Below are 18,346 nucleotides of genomic sequence, written 5' to 3' on the forward strand. Positions count from 1 at the left end.
TGGATTTTCACCCCATCGGGCTTTTTCGCCAAAGAACCCATTTCGGTAGTGGCTTTTTCGCTTTTATTTCGTACTTAACGCGAATTTAGGGTGGTTGAAGTGAAGGTGGAGGCTTGCAAGATGGCTACACCTCCTGACGTGAAGAGGTGTCGGCGATTGCGCTGCCGCGTCTTGCTCTCGATGGTCTCGAGCGCCTTGCGCCGCAGGAACGGCGTGTCTCGAGGGCTGCCGACCACGATCTCGGCGTCTTGCACTTGTTCCTCGCTCTCCAGCAGCCGGTTGGACCGTGGGGCTGGCCGCGTCTTGTTGGTCTCGGCGTGGAATTCCACGGCGGCGTAGAACCGCACGAGCTCGTGGAAGAGCGCAACGCGTAATGCGCTGGAGACGTAGTAGCTCCCAGGCGGGAGATTGGGCAGACAACGTCGCAGCTCCGCCACAAGTGGCTCCGAGATGGGGGTCCCCACCACTAGCTGCAACATGACGACCAGGAACTGCTGCTGTTGTTGATGCTGCTGCTTGGGTGGTTGAAGCTTGCTGCGTGACGGGAAGCAGGGTGAGCCAGGCAGTACGTAGCCGTCCAAGGACTCGGGTGCGACGTGCGGCTCTGCTGGGGCAACCTCCACTCTTCGCTCTCGGACGGGCAGGAAGTCGGTTTGGCACCAGGCGTCTAGAGTCTCCACATCGTCGCGCGGCTTATCCTCTCGGATGGCCGAGTGGATGGTCATTGCAGCTGCTACTGCTCTCGTACGTGTATCGGGAGGTGGCAGGACTTTCGCCAATTGGTCGTGGATGGCTTCAATCTGCGTTCGGCCGCGTCCGTTGCGCTTGGCGGACGTCGACATGGCCAGGATGGCTGCACGGAGAAGCGTCTTGAGCGGCATGGCTGGGTTGTACGGCTGCGTCATGTCCTCTTCATAGTCCTGAGGCTCCATGGCTGGACCCGTGTGCTGACGCAGGGCATTGTACAGCAGTTTCAAAGACTCTTTGGCTCGCTTCAAGCGCTCGCTACGGCGTGACAGCTCCGCGTGGAATTTCGTCTGGATCAACCGCAGCAATCCTTCAACCTCCATGCGGTGACGCTCACGCTCGATCGCCTGGCGTCGTCCATACTGTTCAAGTACCAGTCGCTTGTACTCTTGTAATCCCTCGACGTATTGTTGCTTGAGATAATCAACTTCATGGGCGTACGTATCGCGCAGCGCGTCAAGCTCCGAGCGAGGGACCATATCTCCATTCGACGTAAGGGCAGTCGCATCAACAGGACTCGGCTGGATTTCACTCAGCGGCGATCGCTCTGGGTCTTCGAAGTGAGCAATGCTTTCGTCCAGGGTCGCATCGCTTTCCACCGGTGAGAGCGACGGGAAAACCGTTGCTACTACACGTTGCAGCACCCGATTAAGCTCTCGTTCGTCTCGCTCTACTTCATCGATTTCGGCATCGTTATCACTGTCCTCTGCTTCGCTATCGCTGCTCGACAGATCATCATCCTCTTCATTGATTCTTGTGGGGGTCAATGGCGCAGTGGAGGCTGGACGAGAATTTGGCTTGACCACGATCCCACCTCTCTTCCGCTTGCGAGCGTTCACTCGGGGCGTGTTCTCACGCAGCCTTAACGCGAACGTCGACACGGGAGCACTCGACGCCTCCGACTCCTTAGTGGCTTCGTCTTTGGACGGTTTGCGCTTGCGTAGTTCCCCGAAGCGAGCTTGAAGGTCTCGAATGCGCTGCATGAGTTCGGCGTTATCTGTTTCCAGTTGCTCCTTGATCCTTTCGACGGCAAGTAGAGCACCTTCTAGTTCACGGACCTTGTCTTCCATCTCCTGTATGCCCTTGGAATTGCCATCTGCGCTCAGCTTGCTCTTGCGTTTTTCCTCATGAGCTTTGGCCTTCGCTCTCCTGGCTTCGGCTTCAGCTTCTGCGAGGGCAGCAGCTTGGGCCGCCGCTTCAGCTCGACTACGAGCAGCTTCACTCTCCTTGAAGCGCTCCATTTCCTGAATTTTCGTTTGCAACACGAAGGTGTGCTTGATGATCTCCTCGCTCTGGGCACGGACCTTGGCCTCGAGTTCCTGGACTTTTGCCTCCGCTGCGGCTGCTGTCTTCGCACTCGTCTGAAATTTGTCACGCCATGATGCCGTAAGGGTATTAGCTGCTTCTGCGGCTTTCTCGTTATGTTCTTGAGTAATACGCAGCTCTTCTGCCTGCGCTCGAAGCTGTCTCTGAACCTTTGCCAGTTCTTGTGCTTGCTGTTCAGTCGCCATGCGCGACTCTTGTTGCGCTCGCAAGGCTTCTTGCAGCTGAGATGCCATCAACTCCTTCTCACGATGAAGAGCATCTATTGTACTCCTTAACTGACGCTCTCGGATGGCATGTGACGGAGGCTGGTCGTCTCCATCGTCATCGCTGTCTTCAAGCGTCGATCCATTTGCTGCCACAGAGTGCAAAGCTTGTTGGATGTTTGAGAGTCGCTGATGCCGTCGTACAGCCTGCTCCGCCGCCTCAGTAAACGCGTCCCCCACTTTCTGCGCTTCGGCCCCGATTGCTGCACTCACCTCTGGGTCGTCACCAAACTCAGCGATAATGGTACGCTCGGTGTGGGTACTCGTGCGAGCCAAAGCGCGATGCGTTGCCAGCAGGACGTCACCTACACGCCACCGAGCTGGAGTTCGCACTGCCTTATCTCCGAAAGTGTCATCTTCCTGCTCTTTGAGCTCCTCCTGCTCCGCAGCAGCTACAGCGTCATCATAACGGCGCACCAACTCCTCCACTCTCGACTGAATTTCTGCAATCTGTGGGTTAGGAATCCCTGGGAGCGCCGTTGGCGTCACCGCAGCCAGCATCGAAGCACTCGGGTACGATGAACTGTCAAGAAACCCTCGACGTGTCCCCACGGGAGGGGCATTGGCAGGAACACTGGTCGGCAGGCGCACAACGACATGCCTTCTTGGTGATGTGTACCGACCAGGTCCTTGCCCTGGAGGTGGGGGTCCAGCACTACTTCGACTAGGCATCTTGGCACTAGGACGCTGCTGGTAAATCAAACACGGACATTCAAAGGCAAGAACACGTGAACATATTTTTAGGCAAAGGCAAAGCAGAGTGAGTATGCACAAAGTCACATGATCATTGCCGAGCGGAATTTAGTGTGGTCTGTGGTCTTGGGGTCCTCCGTAAACTTGCCTTGCTGGACGAGTCTGGTCTAAGTTGTCCTTCAGGTGTGGAGAACCACCGATAGTAGCGCCCGACTAGGCTACTACCGCCGGCCACGGCTTTAAGAGTTGTCGCTGATGCTGATCAGCTTCTTCTCGACGTCCTCGAAGCGCTCCGACCCAGATCGGTCCCGGTGGAAGTAGCCCTGAATGCGCTGCTTCTCCGTCTCGCTCAGAGACTCAAGACAGAACTTCAGGTGGGCCGGAGTCAGGTCCTTCCGTGTGATCACACCACGCACCTCGTTACGTCGGTTTAATACAATGAGGTGACGCAGTCCCAGCGAGCGGAACAGACGGAAAGTACGTGGCACTGGAGTCTGCTCCTGCACAGTGTGGGGCGTCGGGTTCATGTATGGTGTGAGGTCCATCCATAGGTCCCGTTCCTCGTCGTCCAGCTGAATGTCATTGATGGACGGGTATCGCGGGTAGCTACCCTCCATGTCCCGGTAAGACAACGCGTACTGGTCATTGTACAGCAGAGTCGTATCGCTCGCAGGAGTCCGCACGAACGGCTCAGGTTTCTCAATGAAGAAATCCTTGCGCTGCAGCAGTACAGCCAGATGGTGCCGGTTGATGATACCTGCAAAGCGAGGAGACTTGCGCTTTGCACCCAGGTTTGGTCGGTGACCTCCACCTGCAGCATCCTGACTGCGCGGCACGATCACAGGGAACCCTCCGTGATTGCAGTTCTTGAGCACATCGTAGATTTCGCCAACTTTGGCAATCTGCGGCACGCACCTCGGCGGCGAGCTCATAATGTTGAGTGCGCGCAGGAACCGGGCGTAGTATGGCGGATCAAACTCGAGGAACGGAAGGTGGTTCAGGTGGATGTGAATGTCGTACAGACCCTCGTTGAAACTGTTGCCAACCCAACGCGCTGCCATCAACGACACCATAATGGGAAGACCCCACTCAATCACTCCTGTGCACTCGAGGATGATGACCGTCAGCGAAATCGTCATACGGGCCATGCCACCAAGCATACAAGCCGAGCCGATCAGAGCAAACATGCCGTCTTGAGCGCCGACGGGGAAGCCCAGGTAGTGCACAATCATGACACAGATACGGCCGTATGCAGCACCAGCCAGCAGACTGGGGACGAAAAGGCCTGAAGGCACGGCAATACCATAGGTCCAACACGCGAAGATGTAAAACACGACGAAGAACATGCACAGCGAGAATGGCGTAAAGCTGGCGTCACCCGTGAAGTGCAGCAACTGCTTCATACTTGTGGCGTAGTTCACAGTGAAAAGCGAGGCTAAGTCGTTAAACTGACCCTCCGGGCAGTAGAACCGCGATAGCGAGTCGCTGTAGTCGCCCGCCAGGTCGCGGCACTGGCCGAAGTAGTAAGACAGCCAAAACGACGCCGTGGCCATGCTAAACGCAATCAGCAGCGCCTCACCGAAACGCAGGAAGCGGTGAGTCACGTAGAGCTTGCGGAACTTGGTTAGCACCGTGTTGGCGCCGTTGAATCCAGCACCAAACAAACCGCCCACCATACCCATGAGGATGAAAATGGGCACATCCAGCACCTCGTAGGCCTTGCTTCCGACGAACTGGCCAAACGTGAAGGTTCCTGTCTGAGTGCCCAGGGTCCCGCCAATGTACACATGTCCCACGTCAGGCGTCGGACCACTTGACTCGCTCTCCTCCATGAAGGACATGAAGAAGTTAAGCACGAAAGCAGACACCATGGCACAGAAGAACGTGCGCCACGTGAGGTTCTGATGCCAGAACGAAGCGCCCTCCTCCAATGCGAACAAAACGCCACCGATGGGTGCGCCGAAAGCAGCCGCCACACCAGCAGCAGCACCGCACGAGATGAAATCGCGCTTCTCCTTGTCGTTGCGGAAACCCTTGAACTTGGTCCAGCTCGTGTCCAGTCCGAAGCTCGATGACTTGCCCTGCGACAGACCAGCACCGATGACGGAGCCACTGTGGATCATAGGTCCTTCCTTGCCGACCGGCAGTCCTCCGGACACACTGAAGAGGATGCCAAAGGCCTTGCAGAACAGCGTTTTCAGTCGGACCACGCGGTGGATCTTGATACCGTTGAGCGTGGCCTTGATCTCCGAGATTCCCGACCCGCCCGCAACGGGGCAGAGAATGGCAACGCAGTAGCTCGCAACGGCTACGAAGCCCACGCTGATCATCGAGTAGGCGAGGTATCCCGTGCCGAAGCTGCGCGTGCCGTCCATCTCTGCCGCGACCAGCGACTCCATCGTGGCGGTGCGGAAGGTGGACAGCAGGGACGTCCAGAACTCGACGAAGCACGCGACCAGCGCCGTGCCCAGCCCCACGCCGAAGGTCATGACCCAGCGCGCGATGTTGAGCGAGCGTACGGCGCTCTCCGTCTGCTCCTGGTCGTGCTGCATGTTGACGCGGCTCTCGAAGAAGTCGTAGCTGAAGGACTCTCGGTGCTGCGCCTTGGCGCGCTTCTCCTTGTCCTTCTCCTTCATCTGCTGCTTGCGGGAGGCGGCCGAGAAGGGGTTGCGGCCGCGGCCCTTGAGCCAGTCCAGCAGCGTGGTGCCGTTGCGCTGGCGCAGCGCCTCCTCTATCTCGAAGCGCGAGAAGCGTGCGCCCGAGTACAGGTCGCTCGGGAACGAGTGCGTGCGCTGCACGCCGTACGAGCTCGCGTAGGGGTCGCGCTGGTCCACGGCGCCGAACTGCGAGGGCTGCGGCTGCGGCGCGGCGTTGCGCGCGTTGGGCTTCCAGCTGGGCGAGCGCGCCTCCAGCACGAAGCGCGGCATGGGCGAGCGCAGGATGGAGGACGGCGAGCGCAGCGCCGAGGCCGTACGCGCCAGCGCCGGGAAGTGCGGCTCTGCCACGGCCACGTCCTGGCCAGAGGACAGCGTGTCGCTCTCGTTGTCGTCGTCGACGTCCAGCGCCGAGATGGACACGCGCACGGCGGAGGGCGACGGCGCCAGCAGCGCGTCCGTCTCCGAGGGCTCGCGGGGGGACGCCATCGAAGCGGCGTGGAGGTCTTGCGCGCGGGCGAGCGAATCGAGGAGTGGCTGGAAGCGGCGGCCACGCACGAGATAAGAGGAGCATCTGAGTTCGGCTGGAAGGAAAGCCAAAGGTCGCGGGAGCCAATATCTGAGACGGGAGGGGACGGGGAAAGCTGATGCCCGCTGTCGATTTGCGGCCGCCTGCGTGGCTTGGCTTTTTATCAAGGATTGGACTCACGCTTGACAGATTCGATGCTTCCTGCGTTATTTAATGTTGTGTTGAAGTGTAGCTATATTCAGTATTGCAGGATAGCCACAGCGTCACCCGTTCCCGGTTTTGTTGCGTGAAAAAAGCACGAAAAATGGTATTCTGCCTTCAAAGTATACTTTTTTGCGAGAAACAGGGCTGAGCCAGCCACCACAGTTCGAACGGGCCAATGGCCTCGAGCGCGGACCGACAGGTGGGTCTGTGACAACCTGCGCGGCGCTGGTCAGCAGCTCGTCACTTGCTTGGTCTAGCGCGGCTTTCCATTCCGAGGCGGTATTTTGCAGGAGGCAAGCAGAGACTACCTGGCGGGGCGCTCGCTGGACTCGACGTAGCTCCTCCTCTCGGCCCATAAAGCCGCACCAATGGCAGAGAAGCCAGCAGTGCAGGCGAAGCCACCGCCTTCGATCATTGCGGCGAAGCAGGTTGCTAGCTGCTAGCAGCGCGCGGCGATCCTCTGCCGTTCAACGCACCTACAGTAGCAGGCGGATACAACCGAAGTCAATATCTCGATGGTCGCAAAGGCTGGGTCACGGTTGGCTCGGGCATTTTGCGGCCACCTCACCAATTTACACTAATATTTCTGGTACATGTAGTGGACCGAGGAAGTGCGATATGTGTAGTAAGAACTTATACGGAAGGAAGAACTCACCCTTCGTTGAGTTCTTGCCGGGCGAGGAGAAAGAAGACTTTGCGGGTTGAAGCAAGGTGTTCATGTGGACCGAGACGAGAACCCAGCGATGCCGCCGTGTGCGCGGGTCATTGGCGCAGGAGCTTCCTTTTGCGACTTCTAATGCCAGACGCCGCTACAGTACAAGTCTGGTCGTCGATAATGCCGCATTATTAATGCAGGCGGTACATGTATCGTACATGTAGCGACCGACGACCTGACCGAGTGGTGGCGATTTGCTTCATCATTTTGATGGAGCGCGCGGTTGTTAGCAGACCAAGCAGTGGAAACGTTTTGTTGGTGTTTGAAGCACCGCCACTGAGACGTTACTGTGGTGACAAGTTAACATCACTGCATCGACAACACGGCGGCTAGCCCACAGCACTACTGCTTGCTTGCTCGTTCGCTGTGCTGGTTCGGGCACCGCTGGCAAACGCGCGGCCTGCACGAGTCCGACGTGCTACGTCGGAAAAGTCTCGCTGATCGTAAGGTCGCGTACCGTAAATTGAAGGGGAACTGCCTGCATCCACCCACTCGAGTGGCAGCACCAAGCAAGCACCAGAGTAGACGTACAGTGTACGCGTTGCACGACAACTCACGCGTGTGTGCGCTGGTCTGACGATAGCGGAAGTGACGATAGTCATGCCCCCGGCGCCTACCCTTCAGACAGTCGGCTTTGCCCGCAATCACCGCGCCGTCGAGCGGCGCCACGACCTGCCATTTGAAGCGTATAAGATGCCGCGGCGCATTCTTGGCAGCCTCAACGCAGCTCGGTGCGGACGATAACCACATGGCGGGGCAGGGGACACTAGCAATTAACGTTACGCTGCAGGCATGCCAGCGCAGCCACTGGAATTGGGGCTGACGCGAGGGTCCTCGACCCTGTCGTGCCCCCAGCCAGGAAACGCTCTAGCCGGCGCTGCTGTAACGCAGCGACGAATTGCTGGCGCCGAGGACGCCTGGTTTCAGCAGTTAGCTGGAGGCCGACGAACGGCGCAAGTCGCGTTTACGGCCATGGCGCGCCGCGGCAGCTCGCTCGGCTCGATCTGGTCGTGCCGGCTCTAGTGGCGGGGGACCCAACTTGGGTCCAGGCGCCAAGCGCTTGCACCCCAGCAGCTTCAACATCAGAGGTGCGGTTGCCGCGCTCGGGCCCCGATGGCGCGCTCGCGCGAGTCGCCTGCCGGCCAGCGCACGGCATCCTGCCCGCAGGCGGTGGCGCAATAAAGCCATAGCATTACAGCGTCTTCGTGTTGCACGTGGCGCGCCGCCGGCTGGCGCCACCACGCCCCATTCGTCCGCGGACTCCACCGCACCACCAGATCTCTCCGGCGCCAGCGCTGACGCACGCCCGCAGATGGACAGTCGGCGCGATGGCTCTGCTCGCCGACAATGGACCTGGCAGCGCCTCGGGGTGCATTGCTCGCCGTTCGCCATCAAGGCGCCGGCAAAGTTGGGGGGGGGGGGGGGATGGCGAGCGCCCTAGCCCTCGGTCGAAGTACGTCAGGCCCGCGCTTCAACCTGCGAGAGCCGATGGCGGCGCCCCGCGAGAGCTAATAAGATCGGGTCCGATGCGGTTGCACCTGTACGAGACCGTGCACCGGCCCGCAGTTGCCGCTCCCGGCGTCGGCGGCGGCCACCGTCGCCTCGGCGAGCTGCAATGCTATCGAGGCGCAGCTGATGGGGGTAAGCTGCGGTGGCGGCAACGGACCTTGAAGATGCGCGCGCGACTCTATGGCGGCGAAGCGCGCGGCGGAAAAAAGCATGCCTTGCATGCACGTCACCTTTCGTGTCACGAATCGTGACTCCGTCCCGCCCAGGTGGTGGGCGACCGACGGTGGCGCTGGGAGCAGCAGCCTTTGCAGAGCGGAGAGGTAGATCCCGGTGGTCAGGCTCCTCCCCGGCAGCCATGCTCGCCGCCGAGCCGCCCGTTGCCGCCGAGCGCGGTGGCGCACGTGGCGGCGGAAATTTGCTCCCTTGCTTGCGATGGCGCCCGAGCACTCTCTGGCCCGCTGCGCCGGGGGCTGGATATCACATCTGAGGCTTCGTTTACAGTGTGCGGCGGTTGCGGCGAGTTGAGCTCGGTATCCTCAATCGGGCCGCCAGAAGGGGCCGCGTTTCACCAATCTCCCCCGGGCGGGCAAATCGCGCTCGTGCCGATAGCCGGCGGCGCACGTACGCTGCACGCAGATGATACGACTGGCGTGGGCCGCGACGACAGCGCGCCGCACTAGCGGCGAGATCGAGATCGGCACGACAGCGCCGCGAAGGCGGCTTCGGCTCGCCGTTGGCGGGCCTCGCTCACCTCTGCAAGCAGGCAAGTTGCCTTTTGGGCAGATGAGCCGCCGAGCCGTTTTTTGGCGCGCGCAGCGGACACCGCCGTCCGCGCGGGCGCCGAGGGCGGGCGGCACGGGCGGCTCGGCATGTCGGTCGACAGGCCGACGGAGCCCCCGAGACGGCCGCGGCCTGCAACTTGGCGCCGCTGCGTGTCGAGCTCGCCGCCGCGCGGGTATCGCGGTGCGCAGGATCCAATATCAGCTTAGGCGGGCAGGCCCGGCTGGCGCGCGCTCGGCCCGCGGGATGGAAACGCGGCCCGCGTGGCGAGCCGGGCCGGGCGCCTTTCTTTGAACGGGCGGCAGTCATTTTTGGAACCTTGACCTTCCCCTGCAATGGCGCCACTGCGGGCGCGGGCTCGGCGCCTGGCGTCAAAGTCCATTTCGCGATTGGGGCTTGGCCGGCTCGGAGCAGTGCCGGAGCAGCGGGGGCACTCAGGTTTGGACGGACAGCCGCGCAGGCAGGAGGCGCAGCAGAGGAACTCGCAGGGGGAGTCTCTCGTGACACCCTCCCGCCGCCCACGCACAGGCCGCAGCAGAGCAGAGCAGCAGTAGCAGAAGCAGAGACGACGGAGGCTGCACCGCGTCGCGCGTCGATGACCCTCAAGTGCTGGAACGCCGCGCCGCCCCGCAAGGTGCCGGCCATCGACACCAGCGCCGGCGTCGAGTCGCTTCTGGCCGGCAACCAGGCCGGCCGCCCGCGCGCCGCCCCCAAGTCGGCGCGGTGCCGCTCGCAGTCGAGCAACTGGGACAAGGACGCCGCGGACGCCGCCGGCGACAGCGAGGACGACCACTTCGACGTGACGGCCGCCACCATCCCGGCGCCGTCGCACCAGATCCACGCCATGCCGGCGCTCTGGGTGAGCGGCCGGAGGCGGCACAGCCGCAGTCGCAGCCGGCGACGCACCGTCAGCGAGAACTACAACCACGGCCTCGGCGGCGTCAGCAGCAACGGCGCCAGCGCCGGCTACAGCAACAACAGCACGCCCACAGGCTCGTCGTCGTCGTCGCTGTCGGCGACGCTGCCGTCCCCGCTCTCCAGCGGCGACGAGCAGCTCCGGCAGGCGGCGGCAGCTGCCGCGGCGGGTGGCAACCTCAACCAGCGACTACGCATCACAACCCCCGACGGCCCGCGGTTCGCCGGCTGGGTACGAGGCCAAGCGGCCGAGGTGCAGTGGGAGGCGCTGGACCCGAGCGTGCAGTGCGTGCGGATCGACGTGTGCAACGTGGCGTGGACCGTGCCGACCACCATCGCACACCGCGTGGCCAACGACGGCACCTTCCGCTGGCGCCGGGTGTATTGGGGCATGCCGATCGCCGAGGGCTACTATGTGAATATTTACGACGTGACGGAGCAGAAGGACCCGGCGGACTTGCTGTTGCTGGCGCAGAGTGAGCGCTTCGCCGTCATCAAGTGAGCGCAGTGACTGACAGGCAGCAACATCAGCGTAGCGACCCGGTTTCTCTTCGACGTGGATGTGGATGGCGTGTGTGTGCGCGCGGCCTGGCCAGCCGAGGACGGCGGGGCCTCCGTGGCGGCGCGCACACGCTCGGCCCAGCGACCACGCGCTGCGGCTCGTAAGGCCCGCGGAGAGGTATTTAATGAACCCAATGGCAATGGAAGTCAAGACTATAGTCGTGTTCGCGCAGCGTGCGTGCGTGCGTTAAGCTATCCACTACAACACCCCGCTCTGGCGCGTCAACCCAAGTAGCCGGCGACTAGGATAGGGACATATATCTGTGTGAGGCGAGAGCTCCATAGGCGTATAGAGAAACACGAGACCACCTCCTGCAGCTCCGCTCAGTCCCCCCACGTCCACGTGCGCACAGCTTCAAGGTGCCTCGTGCATCTGTGCCCGCCCAATAGGTGCCCTTTCAGTATTAGATCATGCGCAGCGACGCCGAGGCCATCCCGCAGCCGCAGCCGCTGCTGCTGGACGTGGAGCTCGTACGCGCCGTGCGCCGCGCGCTGGGGCGGGCGCCGCGCCCCGCCGACTACGTGGAGGCGCTGCAGGCGTTCGCGGAGCCGCTGGCCGCCATCCCGCTGCCCGTGCGGTGCGACGTGGACACGGCGCAGGCCTTCCGCGACGCCACGCGCGAGGAGATCGTGCTCAACGGCGTGCGCTTCGTGGGCGACCACCGCACCGAGGCCTTCGTGGCCGCCGTCAAGCGCATCGTGGGCGTGCACGTGGGCGGCGACGAGCACCCGGAGCTCGCGCTGCTGGTGGCCGACCGCGTCATGCGCGGCTGCAGCCGCACGCTCAGCGGCGCCGACTCGTTCTTCGCCGTGCACGAGCTCTTGGCGTCGCCCGAGCTGCTGGTGAGTCAAGCCCCCATCGGGCCGATTGGAGTTCCAGCGTCGTCGCTTATCTCTGCCGTTGTGCCTCGTGTTCCTTGTTGGCGTGCCCGCGCCGCGCTGGCGCTCTATGCTGCGCCTGCACTGCAAGATCAAGCCGCGCGCGGGCGGCTCCGTTCCGCTGGACGTGACGCTGGGACGGGATTGCACAGGTACCTCGCGCGCTGGCCCGGCGATGCGGGGCCGCCGCCTTGCCGTCACTTGCTCGCGGACCTTCTCCGGCGCACTTCAATGCCGAGAAGCAGACGGGCTCGGGACTCGTCTGACCCGCAATGTGCATGTGCTGTGCAGACCACCGCTTCAAGTGCCGCATCAAGTCCGTCAACCTCTTCGGGCTCTACGCGAACGAGGACATCGAGCTGCTGCTGCGCAGCGCCCGCCGCGAGCTGGACGCGCCGCTCGTGGCCGTCGACACTATCGTCGTCGAGCACATCGACATCTCGGCCGACAAGAGCAGCCGCCGGCTCACGATCCGCTCCCCGGACGCGAGCAAGGCGCCGACCAAGCTGGACCTCGAGGTTCGAGAACTCTTCTAGGTCCACGCGGCCGAGGACGCTGTGACTCATGTGAGACGCCGAGGAGCCTCTTAACGCCGCTGGTCCAGTGCTTCAGCGGGACTATGCGGTTGTTGTCATTTTCCGGCGTGTCCGACATCCCCGGGGTGTCCAGTGCCGCTGCGTATAACAGCCTACAGCTCATCCAACTCAAAGAAAATGATGCACGCCATAACCGGATTTGTCTGCAGCGTTGGCTGCACACAACATGCTCGGACTGAATCTTCAGCTGCGCGGCCGAAGCGCTCACGGCGTGCAGCGCTGGCTCGTTGCTTTCAAATTCGGGTTTGTTCGCTGCCAAGAGTCAAAGCTGCCTGCAGCACGACACCTTCGGTATGCAAGTGTTTAGTTTTCGACTATGATAGATCGCAATTCCTTCAAGGTGCGCTGCAGTCGATAGAGCCCGTGGGTCTATCGTTCGGATCAAGTGCAACGCATTGCAAACCTAGTTGGACGACGGCTGCTGTGGCCGGTGTTGTGTTTACTGTCGAGAGCTGCACTTGGATCGCCCCGCTTGCTAACATCGCCAACAGCGTTGGATTTGCAACCGGCATCTTTGACCCCGACCTCCGTGCATTGGAGTATGTATGGCGGCTCGTGTGTGTTTAATTCCGCCAACATCACGCCGAACGAGTACACGTTTGCCTTGTCATTGTAGTGCCCACCCGCCGTGGCCTCCGACGCCACCCAGAGCAGCGTTCTGATTCCTGCTGTCATGGTGTGGTCAACTCGCTCACGTGACACACCAACGTCCGTCAGCTTCGTCTCGCTGTGGTCTTCATTCAGCAGCACGTTCCAGAATTTGAGGTCGCGATGAGTAATGGACGGCGGCAACGAGTGCAGATATGCCAGAGCAAAGCTAACCTGTTAGGCGATATCAAGCTTAGAACGATCGAGCCTCGCCGGGTGTCCATTTGCTTCGTAGGCGTTGATGCTTTCCAAGTTCATGGCTGGTGAAGATTTGCACCGAAGTCATTCAGCGAATCCCAGGCTACACCCACGAATCTCACGATGCTGTGGTGCTTGAAGGATGCTATGATTTTGACCTCATCGAGAAAAATATTCACTTGGTCGACATCCTGCCTGGTGACTTCTAGCAGCATTTTGATCGCGACTGGTTCGTTTATAAGTTCCCCGGTAGACATCCCCGAATCCGCCGCTGCTGATACGTGGCCCCATGATAATTTGTTCGCGGGGCACTCGCGAGAATTCGATCACCGGGTCTTCCATCATTTTTATCTTCAATACCGGCAGCTCCAGCATCGCACGGCATAGTGTTGCCGCCGTTTTCGGTGTGCTTCTCCAATGGTTGGTATCGAGTGGCACTCGACTGATCGAAACTTGGTTTTCTTCGTTGGCGAAGTATGCTCGCAACGCAAGCAATACTACAACAAGAAGCACAACGGATCCAGCTATCATGCCCGCGATAACCCCGGTGCTGAGTGTTGACGCGGAGTTTTGCCCGGCCGTCAAAGAATCACTGGTGGTTCAAGTGAAGTTTGGAGCACTCCTATCATTGTTTGACGAGCTCGTAGTCGACGACAAACTGCTTGACCCCGCGGTCGAGTCACTGGACCCTGCGGATAAGCTTCCAGTTGGACATATTCACGATAGTAGCACGAGCCCCTGTAGGGCAAGGCAAGACACGCGCGCTCGGTCAAATTGCTCGTTGAAATCAAGACGGTGGATACATAATGGTTCAGCTTGGCACAAGTGCTGTTCTCGTATCTCGTGTAGGTGGCGTTGCCTCCTCCTCCAAACCCGGCGCTTGTGCCATCAGGAAGGCAATCATCATTCGCCAGGGCAATGGTGCTCCGAAGTAGATGTCACTCTAGCAAATGGCATCGTTAAAGGCGTCGGCTACGAGATAGGTTCCTCTGAGAGCGCGGACATCCAGAAATTTTCTCAAGTCGAGTTCACAAGACGTCATACTTGACACGGTGTCGTAGGTAGCTGTCTGCTCGCTCGACGTATATGCGTATGTTGTCGTTTGACTAGTGCAGGTTGTGTCCGGTTTGGCATCAATTTAGAATGGGGGTACCGGGCCGGTAGTACCGGCACATTTGTTATCCGTGAAGTAGGTTGTCGTCCGGAAGCCGCCCGCATTGGACCAGTAGTTACTCATCTCCTGGCATCCCTCGAGTCTGCAAGAATGAGCAATGGCGACCTCCAGGAGTCGTACTCACTGAAGCGAGCAACCAAAGTTTACATGGGTGCAAGTCATTTATTTGGATGGCGACCGGAGTTCTGCTGCCTCATGGCCAGTATGGGGTGCTTCGTCACAGAGCTCGCTACTCTTTTTCTCTGGTGACGACACTACTACGTTGCAAATTGTCCCAGTCGAGCGTCCACGAGTTGGACGAGAAAGTGTCTCTGCGTATTGGTGAGGGAGAAGCGCTTGGCAAAATTGTCAACGACCTCGCGCGGATCATCGTCCATGTTCAAGTAGAGCTGGCGTGTTTCCGATGGCGATAAATGAACGTCGAGGCACAAGTCCGCTTCGGTGTCTTCGATTCGTCCATGGATTTTCCGTTGTGGTGGATGCACTGTCGCCGGGATTTCTCGATCGTAGGTCGCTGGACGCAAGTCTTTCATCACGTGGTCGCGGGGTCGGTGCACTGGTTTAGTCCGCAGCTTCTTGAGATCAGTACTCAAAGCGGCCCGGATCTCCGTAGCAAATTGGAATGGATACACGACGATCCGTCCGTCCTTAGCTCTCTTGAAATGAGCCGGCAGCAGCTTTCGCTCTTTTATTTGCTCGTCTAGCGCTTTCATCTCCGTGGCGTTACGCATCGCACCGATTTTCTTGTGAAAATCTACGGGTAGTGCATTGCCTGCCAGTGCAACATGGAGATTTTCAAGTCGCTCCTCGATTGTCAGTCCGTTCACGTAGCTCGGGTGCACCTTGGACTCACGCTTCTCAAGCTCTTCTCGGTGTTGTTTGGCTTCCAAGTATTTCTCCAGCACATTGTTCTGACGCTGGAATGCATCGCTGTAAAGTCGTTCAAAAGTTGACACGGTGGCCGACGGAATACGAACCTCCTTTGGGGGTGAAGACTGACGATGTGATCGCAAAACTGTTGCCTCGGATGGCCCAGGGTTGATATGCGGGTGAAAGGTGCAACCGTCGAGCTCCTGTTTCGCCTTTGCCTCACGCATTTGGTCCAACTTCTCTTGTAACAAATGTTCTCGTTCGCTTAGGAAGTCGGTCTCGGGTACACCATTGCCTCGAATGGGCTTCCCATGCAGGGTGTAGCGGATTCGTTGCCGTCGACATGAGTTCCGTTTCTTTCCGGACGATTGGGCTCCGACCTCGACATCGTTTGGCTTGCGATCATCACTCGGTTCCGATCTGAGTTGCGTGTGCTTCCTCGTGTAGTAATTAGCACGGTACACCCGAAGCAACGTTTGTTCGTCTCGGCCCTGAAGAACTTTGTGTTCACTAGCTCGCCCACCAATAATGACTGAAAAGAGCACTCGCTCTAAAACCTTCTTTGCCAGCTTCGGGCCAGGGGATCCAGTATGATCACGTGTGAAGACTGCCCAGGAGTGCCATAGCAAGGTGATCTCGTGGCCTTGGCCACCACCAGCACTGCCATCCCAAGGAGTGTTCAAGTCCGGCACGAATCCGAAATACAAGAGTGCACATGAAAACTGGATAAAAGTCACGAAGGGTGAATCAAGTGTTTCTTCCACCTCGTGATCCAAGCCGTCAGCATTTGCAGTACGTCTGGAATCCATGCAGAGCTGCGAGAGTTCCTGTCGAATCCGTGTCTTCATTACTCGCACCGATCGACTGCTTATCTTGGGTCGATTTCGCTGGAATTCGAGGTCGTGTAGATCTTCCTGCAGCCGTTCCTGCTCTCGCTTTCTTTGCTCAATACCACGTTGGTAAAGTGATTCGCAGGCCCTCGAGGCTATAGCGGTTGCCTCTCGTTTTTGCTGTTCATACCGCTGACGTCGCTTCTTTGATCGCGAATCGTAGTCTTCGATACTGGTACGATGTTTTGCTAACCTGCTGATTCGTTCCTCCAGTGACTCGGCCCACATTCCGTTTTTGAGTAGAATACGCTGGGATCCCTTGTCGATCAGAGTGGCAGCCAACACACTCGCAGCTTCTTCTCGGTCTTGCTGCTCTCGCTCCCATTCATGCTGAAGTTTTTGGGATCTACGTTTAGAGATATCCTCCTGCATTCGCGCTGTGAAGTTCTCTTTTTGCTGTCTGGGACCCCCCTTTCGGTTATAAGAACTCTTCTTGTTGATATTTGGTCGAAACGTGAGCTCTTTGTCTTCCGGGTTGTACGCTTTACAGCGCACCCGGAGCTTTGCGGGCAGGTATTGACGGATTTGCACTCGGGGTTTCTTCGTCCCGGATGGGTGCCCAGGCTGTTTTGGCTTGGGCTCACATCGCCGCACAGGCATTTTTTCCGGGTGAAACGTGGCCCATCCTTCCAATGGTGACCCTTTCTTGTTATTGAGTTGGGTTGGCACAGAGGATACTGTAGTGTCTATTACAAGGCCTTCCGGTTCCTCAGTCACTAGCTTGGGCGCCGATGCAGGAGAACTAGTTTGCTCGCGCATCTAAAATGATTGGTAGGCAAGTCACATCGGTAAAAATGCTCCTCAGTTCCAACTGAGTGGTTCTCAACTCACTCACCTTCGACAGCAAAGACAGCATATCGATTGTCTTCGCCCACTTTATCTTGAGACTGTGTGGTAGTGCACCAATCTTGTCGTCGACTGCAACAAGAACGAGCTCCAGCCTGTATAGAGCCCCCATCAATTAAATCGAGAAATTTGCTTCGAACTGTATGATAAAAAAACGCACCTTTCTTCTTGGGTTGATGCGAACGACTTGACAAGATCGTGGCTGCTGAGGCGCTCTTCTAGAAAACAAGTAGCTTCAACTAACATATTCAATGGAAAACTTGATTTGGCATTTTGGCCTTGACAATCATAATCAGGTAGGCAAAGTCTGCTGCTGGTTTCGCTTACAAGCGACGAGAAGTCTAGTTGTGTCTGGCGGTATACGAGTTAGAACTGGCGTCATAACACTAGGATTATCCTAGTAGGGTATGGCCGACAGGGTGAACACCTACCTCAATGGCTTTCATGTACACTAGCTGCAGCATCTTCAGAGCTTCAGAGGGAATATTATTGGCCATGGCTTTTACCGCAATCTTGCGCGACAAGCAAGCATCGCCATCGTTGATCAGCGCTTCATTTTGGTTGTGCTGTTTCGAGTCAAAGTTTTCTTGCCGACAGCTATCAGGTTTCGTAGGAGGCGACAGTGTCGAATGTGCGATCGTCGTTTCGCAAAAGCTTACAAAATCAGCATCTGCATTGACAGCACTGGAAGATTCCGATCTGTTCCCTAGCTGTTCGTGCTCTTCCAGTGCCATCAAAGCCCATTCGACTTCGCACTCCTTGATACGTGAGCTCGTTTCTTTAGCCGCTGAATTATTGGTTGGTTCTGCTTTTGCCTCGGGGAATAGCTCTGCCAGCAGATCCTCGTCAGCGGAGCTTATCACTGACATTTCCTCTACAGAATTGCCTTTGATGCACTCTTCACTTCTCAGCAGCTCTGTCAGTCTGGATGAGTCATTAGTTGCAGGTGAAAACGCTACGGTATCCGCTCGACAACATTGCGACTTCTTATTTGACTCCGCACCACCCATGAGCTGCAACACGCTTGCACACTCGCCGTCAGTAAAGCTCCAGTCTACATCATCGTCCGCGTCTGACGCATCCGAGTCAAAGTCCTGGAAGACATCGCCCTCGTCGCCCATGGAAGTCTCACTATGAGTTTCGCACTTCTTCTTGTGCGAATTTAGACCGCATCGAGGAAGCCTTTTGCCGTTTCAAATGGAGGCATTTATTTTTCGCCATGGGAGCACACCTTCGTTATCCATACATGCTGTATCACAGACCAGCAATTCAGTGCAAACTCTCGGGTCAAACACACGGGCAAAATTGCTGGGATGGGATAGTCCCTATCCAAAAAGGAAACTCTGCGT

At 58.6% G+C, this 18,346-nt stretch overlaps 5 protein-coding genes across 6 annotated transcripts; 2 read left to right on the forward strand and 3 right to left on the reverse strand.

Annotated features, from left to right (window-relative positions):
- Positions 1-74: 74 nt before the first annotated feature.
- IUM83_09822 (Vacuolar sorting protein/ubiquitin receptor VPS23) lies at positions 75-2,837 on the reverse strand (the record flags this gene model as incomplete). 2 transcript variants are annotated; one of them, XM_067934294.1, is made up of 1 exon in its annotated part: positions 75-2,837. In XM_067934294.1, one exon carries the CDS (start codon positions 2,835-2,837, stop codon positions 75-77), a length of 2,763 nt encoding a protein of 920 aa, XP_067799305.1. The 2 variants fall into 2 exon arrangements, with proteins under 2 accessions (XP_067799305.1, XP_067799306.1); XM_067934293.1 differs by having other exon boundaries at positions 75-479.
- Positions 2,838-3,268: 431 nt separating this feature from the next.
- IUM83_09823 (Chloride Channel (ClC) Family) lies at positions 3,269-6,172 on the reverse strand (the record flags this gene model as incomplete). The annotated part of the gene is made up of 1 exon (XM_067934295.1): positions 3,269-6,172. One exon carries the CDS (start codon positions 6,170-6,172, stop codon positions 3,269-3,271), a length of 2,904 nt encoding a protein of 967 aa, XP_067799351.1.
- A 3,843-nt stretch (positions 6,173-10,015) lies between these two features.
- On the forward strand, positions 10,016-10,837 carry IUM83_09824 (Complement control module protein; the record flags this gene model as incomplete). Its single annotated transcript, XM_067934296.1, has 1 exon — positions 10,016-10,837. The coding sequence occupies one exon, from the start codon at positions 10,016-10,018 to the stop codon at positions 10,835-10,837; it is 822 nt and encodes a 273-aa protein (XP_067799307.1).
- Positions 10,838-11,307: 470 nt separating this feature from the next.
- IUM83_09825 (Lysophospholipid acyltransferase) lies at positions 11,308-12,311 on the forward strand (the record flags this gene model as incomplete). Its single annotated transcript, XM_067934297.1, has 3 exons — positions 11,308-11,739; positions 11,867-11,927; positions 12,067-12,311. The coding sequence occupies 3 exons, from the start codon at positions 11,308-11,310 to the stop codon at positions 12,309-12,311; spliced, it is 738 nt and encodes a 245-aa protein (XP_067799354.1).
- Positions 12,312-14,648: 2,337 nt separating this feature from the next.
- On the reverse strand, positions 14,649-17,494 carry IUM83_09826 (Lysophospholipid acyltransferase; the record flags this gene model as incomplete). The annotated part of the gene is made up of 5 exons (XM_067934298.1): positions 14,649-15,308; positions 16,845-16,910; positions 16,987-17,092; positions 17,158-17,348; positions 17,429-17,494. The coding sequence occupies 5 exons, from the start codon at positions 17,492-17,494 to the stop codon at positions 14,649-14,651; spliced, it is 1,089 nt and encodes a 362-aa protein (XP_067799407.1).
- Positions 17,495-18,346: the final 852 nt, after the last annotated feature.

Source organism: Phytophthora cinnamomi, assembly GCF_018691715.1.
Source record: "Phytophthora cinnamomi strain GKB4 chromosome Unknown Contig5, whole genome shotgun sequence".
In the NCBI taxonomy this organism is placed as follows: domain Eukaryota; phylum Oomycota; class Peronosporomycetes; order Peronosporales; family Peronosporaceae; genus Phytophthora; species Phytophthora cinnamomi.